Source organism: Stegastes partitus, unplaced genomic scaffold (assembly GCF_000690725.1).
Source record: "Stegastes partitus isolate 25-593 unplaced genomic scaffold, Stegastes_partitus-1.0.2 Scaffold1979, whole genome shotgun sequence".
In the NCBI taxonomy this organism is placed as follows: Eukaryota; Metazoa; Chordata; class Actinopteri; family Pomacentridae; genus Stegastes; species Stegastes partitus.
In genome coordinates this window covers 32,492-46,901 of record NW_007579710.1, presented here as the reverse complement: position 1 = coordinate 46,901, position 14,410 = coordinate 32,492, and the positions used below count along the sequence as shown (strand labels likewise).

Below are 14,410 nucleotides of genomic sequence, written 5' to 3'. Positions count from 1 at the left end.
ACACTGAAAACAGTGATTTTCACAGGTACTTTTCTCAAACAAACACCTCTTGATCTGCTTTCAGCAAACCGTCCGAGTGATGCTGAGATGTGCAAAGGAACAAATCCAAGTCCTCAAGAAACCTTACAGCCAGTAACTGAGGCAATAACAGCCGAGCTGCAGTGGCTAGCTGTGGATGGACAGATGTGTATAACGACCGTATATAAAGGAACTGCAAAAAAAACACACACAGTCTGAAGCAGGGATTCTCTGTGTGCAAAACCGGTACAGTACGTAGGAATTAAACGGGAATTTGCATAGACAATCTGCAAATGCAAATGAAAAATGCACATAAAAATGATTATGCAAATTCAGACTGCAAACATAAAAAACACACCAAACAAGCCAGAGAGAATAAAAAAAAAGAAAAAGAAGCTCGTACCACTGTCTGATGATTGACCTGGATGACTTCATCTCCAGCGTGGATTTTCTTACAGCGGTCAGCCAGGGACTGATGGAGAGACAGACAGGCAGAGCTATTAACTGAAGCAACATTTTACCGTCATAACAGAGATAACTGGGATACAACCGTCCCAATCTACAAATTACGCTACAACTGAATGAACAATGAGGTGAAGCTCTACGAAGGTGAGCACATAGAGGCTCGTACTTACTCCTTCTGTCGTCCCAGTGATTACATGCAGACCGTCGTACGTTGATTTGATGTACATGCCCTGTGGGGTTAAAGCAGTAACGTAAAGTTATGACCCAGCAAACTTTAATATTCAAATTACAAACTCAAAGCATCTCAGCCACACAATCATTTGCAGAACAGAACAGGGTTGTTGCATATTTGCAAATTACAAATGCAACAACATCAGTTTTAATCTGCTTGCGGTCCAAAATGGGAAGAAATCTGGATTTATTTCAATTATGTTTTTTCATGCTGAGCTCAGATTTGCCTCAGACAGATCCTTAAATAACTACTTGAAAGTCCTAAAATATTGTGTACTTTACAAACATATGAGACACAGTGTGAGTTTATCTCGTGGAGTGAGTCCCACTCAGGTCCCCCTCCAAGCAGATTAAACATGGAGGATTATTTGTCTGCAAAAAACTGTTGGTCTGCTGCAAAAAAAGCTAAAAGTCAAAGCTTTCGCTAAAAGGGGTCTAAAGTGCATTTCAAACACACACACACACACACACACAACCACGAATACACGCGCATAACTATGTGTCACACGCACAGTCATACAGATACATAGAAGCAGCATGCCAGTCTTCAAGATGAGTGGAGGAGATTTATTTTTAGGCCACTTGGCCCACTGTTGTGTTCAGGTTTCACTGAACGGATGAGAGAACTTCCATGCCCAATGCTAGCGTTAGTGTGGGGGTGGGGCTTTCACTGTGGCCCCAAGCAGGGATCTTGTGCCTGAGTGTAGGTCAGCGCCAAGATGGAGTCCAGCAAAGTGCTGATGGTTGTACAGTGCAAACATTCTTCTCTGCTGCTCTTAAAAGTAGGTGCACACACATTTATCGGTTGTTGCACTGCAATTTGTACATTTAAGCTGTTTGTATTTCGCTCATTTCAACAAGCCCAACATGTTGTTTTCATGTTGCATTCTATCAGCTGACTCATATGCCCACCAGCTCAGCAAAACCTAGTTTTTGGGACAGCTACACTGAGCTCCACAAGACACTAGACAGTACAACAGCACACAGTGTTTATGATCTACCTCCTACTCTTTCTAAATCAAAAATCCTACTACAACTGTTTTGTAAAGTGCCAATTGTGCCATATTGGACACTCTGGACAACGGATGAACAGATTCAACCCTAGTAACAGGGACAGTCTCTCTATAAAGAGATGTTTCTGTTGATTTAATAATGCAGTTTCTCAGTGCCTGGAGCAACTGAAATGAATTTCAATTTGCTGGAATCACGCTGCAACGAAACTATCTGCATACCTCTAGAGGTAGACGTATTTTTCTAATATGGGTCAACTGACCCTTTAAGGAAATATCTGGTGCACTTGGTCACTTCATGGCTGGAATAAAATGACTGCCTCGCGGTCATACGTCTCCGCCAGTCAGTCAAGTTGCAGTTCACATTCATGTCTGTCCAGACTCACAATACAAGTAGTGAAGGCTTTGAAGGAATTTAATAAAAGGAACTGAGTGCATTTTTCGGGGTCAGAATGGAAGTTATCACGATAGCGACGTTTATGATTCCAATTAATAATTTCTGACGATTGAGAAACATGCTGTCTTTACTTGGAGATTCTGGCATTTTAAAGGTAGACGCTTCACACACATCTTTAATTTGGCAGCACATAATATCTATGTAGTCACCAGCTTCAAGATGGACACCCAAGATTAGTCTCACTATTTTAATATCCGACCACATGTGACATATGGTCACAATTCCCCCCTTCTGTTCTTGATTTATGGTGTTGAATAAAGGCCAGAACTGTGTTTTTGCAAAATGACACGACTTAGAAATTAGATTTATCTTTGAATATTAAACGTCATCACTTCATAATTTTGCTCTTATTAGATTTTTGTGAATTTTTTGCCACAATTAGTGATATATTCTTGAGTTTTGGCCTAAAAATGTGTTTTGTGAGGTGACCGTGACCTTTGACCTTTTACCATCAAATCATACTCAGTTCATATTTGAATCCAGTTGAACGTTTGTGCCAAATTTCAGGCATTCCTGAGATATATTTAGGACAAACGGAGAGAATTACAACCAAAAAACAACAATAAAGTCCCTACATGGTTATGTGTCTTTGGAATTACAAAACTGTACTTATAAAAGCATTTCAACTGGAAGAAACAAATCAGGCAAAGTTAGTAAAGTGACTGAATTAACTGTATTTGCTGTGAGCGAGTGACATGCTGCAAGATAATTTGCACATGCCGTATTTCAATCAAACAGAATATGCCGTGAAGAGTCATGCTGTTATGATTTTTGTAATTAGTAGTTTTCACCATCATCCAGCATCATTAGTAGTTTTGTACTTTACTTTTTTTTTGGAAGCTTTTTCCTGCGTTCATTTCATCAAACCTGGAAAACAATTAACATCTTCATATTTTAAGTAGATTAAGTCAGATCTTATGAAAGTATATTGAAAGCTGTCTTGTGTGCAGGTGTGTGGTGGAATATTGGGCATCTATGAATCAGTTTGGTCCACAGTAGCTACTCAGTTGTGGATGTGACTGGATGACGTAGAACTCGTATCTCAAAATGTCGCATATTTATGTCTTGAAATATTACATGGAAGCTACCAGTAGATTTCAGTCAGCAAGGTCACTCCTACATTAACAACACAATGCAAAAGGTAATTACTGTGAAATTTCTTAGCAGTCATTTTATTGTATTTTGTGATTCATGTGAAAGCTCCTAATACATCTCAAATGAGTGCCACATGCTGGACTTTGCAGGTCATCTGCAGCGATTTAATGGCTTTACTGTGTCTTCAATTGTATTTTAAAATTGCCTGTTTCTTCCAAAGAAACAATGCACAGTAAAAATTAGAGCCATGGAAAAGGTTTGGGTCAGTTATAACTACATGTCTATGCAGTTAGGGTGAAAATGAATGAATCCAATCAGTCAGTTGCTGCGTGAAATGTATTTTACTCAGAAACTACCAGCTATTATATTAGCTTTCAGTGTCATAACCAAGCACTTGGGCTTTATAAACATCTTCAGTTTAATTTCGGTGCAATTAGAAGGTTTTTCTTTAATTTATGCCTAATTGCTAACTGCAACCACTTCCTGTTACATCAATATTGCCAAGTAAGTGTTCTTGAAAATACTGCCATTAGGCATTTTTTTATTTTTTCGGTTATATTTTTGCAGCTGAGCTACAGACGACAGAAACACACAGAGCATCCTCTCGCATCATACTGGGTAGGATGACCAGTGAGAGCGACAGTCTTACCAAGCCTTCAGTGGATTTTATGTTGGCGAGCTGCACAACTTCCAAATGTGCAGACTGTGACACCATGGGATCCGAGGACAGGGAGATAATGTGGTCGCACACTCCAGACAGAGTTTTACACTGGGGAGGACACATTAGGGATGAAAAAAAAAGAAAACGCCTCCAAGTGTGCACATAACAGCTTCATTTTCTTTCAGTCCACTGGAATAAAGTCAGCAAAAACTCACCACATGCAGGATCTTGTTTTCTGTTTCATACACAGAGCAGTCCTGGGGAACATTCAGAGAGCACTGTTACCTCAAGAGAATTTGTCAAAATGGAGTTATTATTGGCATTTCTGCTGTAGGTGGATATAAGCAAAAAAAAAAAGAGGAAAAAAAACGAGCAGCTTGGCACCTATAACCCGCAACACTCCCACACAGGCATGCACAAACACAAAACAAATGAATCACCATTGCGGAGGCATGCCTCTCTCTCTTTCTATCTGCCAGTCTTCCTCTCTCTCAGCCTTCAACTCGTTCCCTTTCGCCCTCTTTCACTCCCACCTTTAATTTTTTCCCACTTTAATTTTTCTCTTAACTCTGCAGGAACATTATCCTCCATAGAGACCGCGCTGAAAGCCATTAAGAATCACTTCTCTCATCATTTACTGATCTTTCGGAGTCATACAGGACCGACTGTCGCCATTTACGGGCCTGTGTGCAAGGACATTAAAATCTAATCTGTGATAAGCCTCTAACATTTGATTCGACCCCATGTGCCTGCAATTTTGAAAAGAAAAAAAAAAAAAAAACTGTACATGCATGCACTCCAAGTGTAGCTAAATGAGGTGATGCTTCATAAGACTGCATATCTGACAACCAAATTATGAAGTCTAGCTTAAGTATTTGTAATGAGCATTGACAGCTGCAATTTATAAAGCTAGAAAATTTGTGCAGGACAAAATGAAGTTTGTTCTCATATCAGTAACGAGCTGATATATAGATAATTATGTGCATGGCATTAACTGAAGCACTTCATTGCATCTATCTTTTCTTTTTTAAATATTTGCATATGTATATGGATGCAATGTGTCCAAAAAATTGAAGGTTTATACAAGGAATTAAATGAAATGCTTCACTTTTTTCTCCATAAGCACAACATGCACATTCACTACTGTATACATCCATCAGCCATAACATTAAAACCACTGCATGTTAAGTGAATAACACTGATCATCTCATTACAATGCAACGTTCTTTTGGGAAACCTTGGGTCCTGGTAATCACGTGGCTGTTGCTCTGACACGCACCACCCATGTAAACATTGTTGCAGACCACGTACGGCCCCCACGGCAACAGCGCTCCCAAACAACAGCAGCCCCTCCAGCAGAACTACGTGCCGCACTGCAAAAAACCGCTCAGCAACACCTCAAGGAACATGACAAAGAGTCCAAGGTGTTGACTCAGCCTCGAAACTCCGCAGGTCTCAATCTGTTTCAGCATCCATGGACGCCCCCAGAGGTCCTGTGTCCATATCCCAGTGAGTCAGAGCTGCTTTATTTCAGCACAAATGGGGTCCTACACAATATTAGACAGCCGGTTTTCAATGCTGTGGCTGATCGGTGCGTGTATCCTGTGCAGATGTTTCTAAAACTATATGCAAACATTTCGGTCAGTTTGCATTTTGCCGTAATCCTCTAAAGTGGGTCAGGTTGCTCTTATCAAATGAAGGGTTTTTAAGCTGTATATTACGGTATTATAGATTTACTTTACCTGTTGCACAATTGTGGTGAGCTCAAGACACAGCTGGATCACATTGTTCCTCGTCACCGAGTAATCAGCCACTGCAGCAAATGGAGACCTGAAAAAGAAGGAGCACCTGGAATGAACCATTAGATCATTCTTCTTTCGAGACTAAATCACTGGTAAATTTGTGGGAACGTTTCCAAACACACAGCCGTGTACAGCAGCACGCACACGGGCCTGTGTTTGCATCCACATTTTGGAGGCTTTTAAAGAAAGTCAGATTTCTGAGAACAATATAAATGCTTCGTGCAACAATAACACCTACACATAATATATAACAACAATATCTTTATTTGTCATACGGGAAAGGCCAATGTGAGCTGTCCACAGTTTAACAATCGCAGTTATATTTTAAATCCCACTTCTTTTTTTTTTTCCTATTTATATTTTGGTCTGTTGACAAACCTGCTTTTTCAAACATGAAAACGAAACATGGAAAGCTGAATTTTAATTAGAATGAATGCCGTAAACGGTTGCCTGCTATATGGGTAAAAGGAAACAGCAGATCACTTTGTTATTTCAGTCGAATGTTGTCAGCTTTGAACTTCCAACTTCATCAGACACATGCAGACACACACACACACATTGGCACAATCCCACAGAGAAGCAAGGGGATAAAGCGACAAATATAAATAGACTTGCTCTGTGTCGTTTTGGCCACCCTGTCAAAATCGACTTATATAAGGCCTTTACTCATCTTCTTTTTGTCAGCTGATTGGTCACAGACATTACGCACAAAGAAAAAAACAAAAACTGGTCTGTTTCAGGTAAAAGAAAAAAAAAAACCTAGAACACCCCAAACACATAATCCAGAGCATGATGTCAGAAAAACAAGCCTCATTCCTTTTTGAAGCCAGTTTTTATATGTTTGGCTGGCTGCAGGTTATTTTCAACCAGAATATAATAAATTTTAAGTTTCAGAATGAACAGTTCACGTTTGAGCTTGAAAATGCGATTAAAATATTCACAAGTACGCATCTAAAGCTAACCTAAGGGCTGAAGTATTTCCAAAGACCAGATTTTAAAGGGAGAACACTGTTTGTGTCTGCTTGTATGAATGTGTGCACTCATGAATGTATTCATATGCGTGTCCAATTGTTACCACGTGCCTTTTATCTTGTATAAATTACTGATAGGTGCACCTTTTTGCAAATCTCACCTGTCTAGCCAGGCCAGGAGGCTTTTGGCTGCAGCGATGAGGTCCACCACGGAGGTGAGGAAGTCGTTGGGCAGCTTGCGGGTGGCTCGGCCGTCGTAGTGGCCGCTGCGCCGCCGGCCCGTGATGAAGTTCTGCAGGTTCTTGGCAGACGCATTCAGCTTGTGAGAGAGCGTCTTCAGATTCTCAGTCTCCAGCCCATAATTCTAGAGGGAGAAAGGAAAGTAAATTCACTCTGTTTGACCAGTTTGTCAGTGTTTGTTCTGACTCTGACGCCTTCCAAGATTTTCTCCAGCGCGGAAGCTGAACACAATTGTTGTCTTGACACTGCTCTGTGAATGAGAGGACCACTGGCAGAGCAGCCCACCTTGTTGCACGACACAAAATGCTGCACATATGACGGACACGCGAGGAAACCAGCTGTCACTTTGCATGTCGAGGGATGGCTGAGCGCTCATTAAACCGTACAGCCAGCAGCACGTGCAGGCCTGCGGGCGTCGATCATGTCAGGGTTTCTTGGGAGGGGAGAGCGCAGCAGGAGGGCCACTAATCATATTTAATACAGCAGTGCCTGAGAGACTTAAAACAAAATCCCAGTTACGTAAGAAGCTTTGGGGCTGAAGCAGGGCCCCCCGCGCAGCCATGCAGGATGAGAGGACTTTAGATTCAGATTGCAACTGTGACCTCGGCCCGCTAAATCTCCATCCAGTTTCTGCGGGGTTAACACATCTCCATCTCCAGTCTCTACTCCTCACTCATCCGTCTCCTTTTCTTTTCCTTAAGTCTAATTGAATTTGATGTCAGAGCAGCAAATTGGATTTCAATGTTTCAGCAGCGTTTACGTCATGTGCAACTAAAATTAAGGATCCGACAACAGAGGAAATTACAGAAATGATTCAGCTGCAGGTAGATGACACACAAACAGACAAACACAAAAAGAGGGATTGATTTACATTTACATTCCCTGAGCTAGTAAATTAACTTCAGATTTTTTTCCTCTCTGAAACGGACAGCACGGCCACAGTAGGTGTTGGCAATTAGATGCAACACATTAGATGTCCAAGAAATTAGACATTTGATCACATTTTTGAGCAAAAATGCTGAATATTGCCTAGTTGTAGCTTCTCCAATGTGCGTATTTTGGTATGTTGGTTGCACAAAACAAGTAATCTGAGCCGGTCGCACTAGGCTCTGGGGAAATAAAACACAATATTCCTTTACTAAATCACTTTTTGTTTTTTAGTGGTTAAGCTTTTTTAGGAGCGCAGGGAGATAAAACGAACATGCAACGTTTTTGAAAGTGTGTGTTCTCTTTGCTCAACAGAGGTTTGATTAATTCCCTGTACTGTCTCTATTAGAGACAGCATTTTGTTGCATTTATGGTTAACAAGCATCGCTGCCATCAATTTGAGGAAAACACAGATAACAATAATGCTCCCTCGTCTGCTCCTTTGCTCTGTAACCAACAAAAAAAAACAGGCTTATAGTGGATTTATTGCACCCGATGATTTCATTTCATATTAGCAGCCTCACAACCGCCGAATTGATTGTCTGAACCGATTGTGTTACGTTCTTCTATCAGGAGCTGCTGAGTGTCACACTGGGGAAACGGTTACATTGTTGTGTTCTGAATCAGAAGCGAACACGGGTCACTGCACTAACATGTGGAGTCAGTGTTAGAAGCTAAATAAATACACGCAGCACATTAGCCAAATCAGCAAAACAGCAGTCGATGATGCTGACACACACGAAACTTGTATCCCTGAGACTAAGAGCAGAAATCACTTCAAGATGAGGCTGTAATCCGTGTCAGCACTAATGACAGTTGTAAGATTTGCCTGTAGAGGATGTTTTCGGCCAGATTACGAAGTCTGGTAGATGTGCTGTGATGTTTGAAAAAACCGAGGCCTAAAGCAAACCTGTTCACAGTAAGTTATTCCTGAAGCAACCAACTTAACAGGCTTATGAAGGATAACTTTATGCAAAAATTACAGCTGACACATCACAATCAATTTAGTTTCTGACTTGATGTATCCACCGACTTTTTAAATTATTAGCTGTGGAGGCACCAAATGTTCCGCAGAAACTTCTTGCGACAGCAGTGGTCCATGACTCTTTGAAGTGACAGTACAGAGCGGTGGGAAGACGGCGTGGGAAGCTTGGACTCACCAGAGCGCAGAGTAAGTCCACAGCCTCCAGGATGAGTTCCTGGTGTCCAATTCTGGACACTCCCAAATCCTCCAGCTCCTGGTGGGTGATACGCAGCAGCTGGTCCCCCCCTACTTTCTCCTTCTCAAAGGTCTTGATGTACTGCTGCAGGCAGTCGTCCAGGCCTGAGGGAAGCACACAGGAAAACAGGGAAACTTTCAGCACAGCTCGACAAGTTGGCGGTTTAGTTTGCAGGCAGCGTCGGATTTTCTCGTGAAACCTCTGTTTGCATAATATGCTCTAACAGCATACTAACTATGGCTGTCTTTGCCAGAATATGTGCTGTAAATCTGTAAAGTGTGAGCACAGGTGGTATTTTGTTGTGTTCAAGTGTGAAACATTCTGTGTCAGGCAAGAAATCTGACACATTCCCCCTCGTCAACAGTCCTTAGCTGCATTTTTGTTCAGCTTTAAACTGGGAAGAAGAAAAAAAAAGCTCTCAACAAAAAAAAAAAAAAAAAAAGTGCGATGTATGTGTGCTCAGCTTGTTTTACATATTTCACCGCTGCAGCAGGTGTGAAGTCTTTTGGAGCGACTGTTGATGGAGCGCAACAGACTAAAGCAAACTGATTCCGCAGCTCCTGTCTGCATCATTTTATGCCTTATATTGTGAAATTTATGACTACAAACTGCGCGATCGAGTGCATCATTACAGTATATATGGAGAGGGGAAGACATGAAATCAGGAAGTTTCACAAAAGTATTCAATCTATTACAGCCGCGTCACAAAAATGTCGTTTGAAATGACTCTTCAGACTTAAAGGAAATTCTCTTTGACACACAAGTAAACAAAAATTGCAGGATCACTGTGCTGTATTTCTGCAGCTGTACTCTGCCCTGATGAAGTGAATTAGGTTCAAATTGAGTATTTTGGATGATATCACACAAAGTTCTGTGCATAAAATTTGATTTGACAGTTTCTGAATGGGGTTTTCTTCACTCTAGAATGTTGTTTACTTTCGTTTTGTTAACTTTGACATCAAGCAAATGCATTATTAAGCTGAAAAACAAATTATTTATCTGTGTATACGTCGTGGTTGAATGTCAACACAAAGTGCTCTGCAAGCTAACTGGATATCCTTTTTACCACTAGAGACAGAAAGAGTAGCTTTTGTGTGGCATTTTCTATACAGACGGCCTCTTTCCATCGTCTCTGTCCTTTTTTTTCTCTCTCTCTCTCTCTCTCACACGCTGACGACTCTCTCCTCGTCTTGTCTCTGAACCGATCATCCACATGTGACTCGGTGCTGAGCCCGAACCTGATCAAGCATTCACGTCGTGGTTGAGCTGGCAGCTAAACGGTGGAGAGGAAGCATAGGGAGTTTCATGGTTTTGCATAACATTTAAGAGCTTAACTAATCAGCCTCTTTACCAAGTTAATTGAGACTCATTATGTCAATGAAGTATTCCCCACGTTGCCATAGAAACCACAAAGCAGGATTTTTGGCAGGGATTCTCCCCAAACCGCAGAATGAAACAAGGAAATAGTTAGATGAGACATCAAGCTAAAGTAACTATCTGCTTATTTCATTAGCAATAATTTAAAAACTCCCAAAGGGTTTTACATTGTAGAGCAGCATATGGTGCTATTTAGATGGGTGCTGTATAAATGAGGGCTATTATTATAATTAAAACGTGAGTTACATCAAAACATGAGACTTGCTGTTAAAAGTTTGGTGGTTTCCCCTTTAAAACTTCCATATTTTGCTTTTTGCCCTTCATTCAAAGGAGCAACGTGCAATAAAAATCCCTTCTAGATGGAGCGTAATTCACTGATTGCACTGAGTAATCTCTGCTACATCAATTTTCCTGTCTACTTCATGTACGGCTCAGATTATCAGCCACGCTGAGGAGAAATTAAAAAGCACAGCGCTGACATATCCTGATCTCCGTTCTAGATAATCCAGTGGTAATGTAAGGAAAGAGAGCTATTCAAGGCTGTTAGCTTTGTTACAACTGATATGTGTTAATCTGACTCGTCATTGATCACTGTCCGTGTGTGTGTGTGTGTGTGTGTGCCAGACAACAGGGGAGTCGGTGTGTGATTGTGCAGCAAAAGGAGCTCAAAGATAAACCTGATATATGTCACAAAATGTGAATTATCTTAATGCAACACTGTCAGGAGGAGAGAAGAGATTATACTAAGCCTGAATTAGTTCTGTGGCTCAAAACATCAAGACAATTAGAAAAAGAGAGAAGACAATAATGCACACATCGCATGTGTTTGCACAAATACCATTCACTCGGTATGTCAAGAACACATTTTCAGTCAAAGCTGGAATTCTTTTTTTCTCCTTTGTGATGAGAATCTCTCCTTTAAAGCGGCTTTGTCACAGCTGGGAATGGAGCTCACACAAAACACTAACAGGGGGTGGAGAGCGGGACTGTGGGAAGGTCACGGGGTGCCCCTATTTGGCCTCCAGTGACATCACGGAGCGGCATGCTAATAATGGAACCTGTGAATGCTAACGACAAAACGCTGCCAGTCCTAAAGGGGTTGAGAATGGATGTGAGGCGAGAATGAAACCCCCGCTCCTCTGCCGTTTCCTCAGCGCCACTCTGTCCCTCACTTTAAATTACCATTACTGGGGCTCTGGGCACAAGAACCGTCTCTGCTCCACTTGTCAGATGTGGGACACTGAAGAGTCCTCCCTCGTTTCCAATCTCCACTTCTTGCCTCCTGCGTTTCTCTCTTGTGCTACCAGCTTATTTACACATCATCTTAGATCTCATTTGAACTGTTACGGCCTTTCTGTTTCTGGCCGTCTCTAAATCTTATCACCACCCTTTTTGTCTGCGTATATCCTCCCTCACGCTTTACACTTTGCATTTTATCTCTTCACTGAGCGAGCACAAAAAAACACCCTGTTTAAAAGGCAGCAACAGATTCAGGTACAATCTGTAATACACAACTCATACTGGGAGAGGTTTGATCCTCGCAATCATAATACGTCTGAGCCAGCAGAAAAGACCTGCAGGCTCAGAATTATTATGGCGTGCGATACATATGTGTGTGTATGTGTGTTGAGGCGGTAAAGATGCATGGATGTGTATGTTTCATCTGAAGGGCTGTGGCCTGACACGTGAGCACGTGGCTCTGCAAAACAACACACCATTACTGGAACGCTCACTGTGTCAGAAGACAAATACGCACACTCAGATAACAGCCTCCTACTCACTTTAACATTCCCTCCTTTACATTTCTATCTCATTTGCTGGCGGTAATAACTTTGTAATGCAAACAGACACACACACACAAAAAAAAGCAGCATAGCTAATGAGGAAATCTGTGCCCTGGAAGTATCCTGATAGGATGTGGCAGTAAATCCTCCACAGCTGTTTGGGGGCATTTAGAGATCTTTGGAGAGTGAATCGGTCGACACGTTTCCTCAAAGGAGCTTCCAATGCTTACGAATGATAAATTAAATAGTAACAATGCATTTTTCTAACTTCCAGATCTTTATTAATTACAGTTCAGCTTAAATTACAATAGGCCCAAACAGTGCTTGATTACAAGGCTGAGTCCTGCTTGTACATCTCTTTATTCTAACAAAAAAAATAAATGAAAAGATGCTCTGATTTACAGTAAAGTGCTCTTGTGTCAGAGCAAATATCTAACCTAGGAGCTTATACACTCCCAGTGATGGGCCCAGGTTTAGGTGCATTATAAGGATTTAAAACTGAAGCCAGTCTTGCATGATGCTGCTCTTAGTCAGCTGTGACTTCTTAATGACTTAGGGCATCTGTGGATCAACATTTTTCGCACAGATGGCTCTGATCGTGCACCAGCTCTGTGCAAACACATGAAGCTCGGTCGATAACTTAAAACCTTTCCTGAGCACAACATCCAGGGAGAGGGGGCTGATCATTTGGGTGTAATTACTGGATCTGTGTTTCTCAGCCTCCTGCGAGGCTCCCCTGCGTTAACAATGACCACCGCAGGACACAATAGAGGGGGTTTTAAAAAACCGTTTGGGGCTATTTTGAATGTGCTCCGGAGAGATCAGGTCTGTCTGAAAGGTACAAGTCGTCTCTAGACTGTTGAAAAAAAAAAATCGATGAAACGATTTAAGGCTGTAATTAAAAGCCTTCAGCGAGCGTGGAGGCGAAAAAATCCGAGGCTCAGCAGGTGTTTTGTTCCCTTTTGGCATCTTCGACTCAATCTGTTGAAATGCATTGCGACTGTGTGAGACTATGTTCAATGCAACACAGCAGTTTGGTGATAGAAACGAGGCGATCGCTGTGTCTGAAGCCTACCTTTCATCCAGTCAACCACTTGACTGGAGCTCCACTTGCTCACAGGCTCCATAACCAGTGCCATGGTAGAAGTTTGCCTTCACAAAAGAGAAACACTCCCAACAAACCAACTCCCACTCAAAAATGTCCAAAATGAAAGAATAAAATGTGTTGGGGAACAAAAAATTGTAATAAAACTGGAGGATTCTTCTTTGCTGTTTACAAACAAACCGAGGTAGGTCCAAAAGGTCCAAAATGTCGCTGTGAGGAGTCTGAGCGCAGCCCTGTGCACATTCCTGTGCTGCTCACTTGATTTGAAAAAAAAAAAAGAAAAGAAAAAGAAAAAGAAAAAAAAAAGGGGGATCTTTTTTTTTTACTTGTCATTCATGTCAGGCTCAGTGTTGTGATGCTGGTGGGTCGCTGCTGCCCGACCCCGCTTCCAAAATACATCCCAGTAGCATCCAGAGCAGAGAACAACGCGCAGACTGTTACTTCATCCTGGTGTCTGGAGAGGTTGGGTTCGCTCTGAGCATCCTCCCTCACACAGACATGGAGTCACAGTCCTCACCGAGCGAAGTGTGCAGCTATGAGGGGCGATCGGTGCCCGCCGGAGGAGTGGGAGTCTTAACAGGGAATTATTGGATCCGGATTAGGCAGGATTTGGATCAGAATGAGAGCTGAGTCTGTGTAAAGCTTGGTTGAGTGTCAGAAGCTATTTTCGGTGCAGTTCTGGCATTAATAAGATGAAATTGAGTGGAAGCTACGTGCTGACTGTTTTAACAAAGTAGATTCACTGTCTCATCCAACTGCACTGCACAGGGAAGCAGTGGAGGAAATAAATGATAGTCCTAAATGCTTCAGTGGAAGCTGACTGCTTTTCCTCTCATCCAACAGGCTTCTTCACTTTTAACTGAGTGATGGGGAGCCCATTCTGTAAAACATGATGTGTCTGGCTGCCCCTCACTATCTTTCTGCTATAGAGGATTTAAAAGACAAAACCCTCTGGCTTGTTTGTATTTCTTTAAACCAATCACAGTCGTTGTGGGCGGGGCTAAGCAAAGGACGCTGCTTTGGAGTTTCCTCAGAATAGTTGTGGTG

General features: G+C 41.9%; 1 protein-coding gene across 1 annotated transcript in view; it reads right to left on the bottom strand.

The window, feature by feature from the left end:
* Positions 1-13,397, bottom strand: part of LOC103373429 (connector enhancer of kinase suppressor of ras 2-like) — a 30,698-nt gene extending 17,301 nt beyond the window's left edge. The window contains exons 1-8 of the mRNA XM_008303316.1: positions 13,334-13,397; positions 9,038-9,201; positions 6,872-7,074; positions 5,680-5,767; positions 4,153-4,194; positions 3,926-4,045; positions 654-713; positions 422-490 (exon numbers count right to left, since the gene is read on the bottom strand). Coding sequence (XP_008301538.1) covers positions 422-490; positions 654-713; positions 3,926-4,045; positions 4,153-4,194; positions 5,680-5,767; positions 6,872-7,074; positions 9,038-9,201; positions 13,334-13,397 — 810 coding nt within the window. The remainder of the gene's footprint in view (positions 1-421; positions 491-653; positions 714-3,925; positions 4,046-4,152; positions 4,195-5,679; positions 5,768-6,871; positions 7,075-9,037; positions 9,202-13,333) is intronic.
* Positions 13,398-14,410: the final 1,013 nt, after the last annotated feature.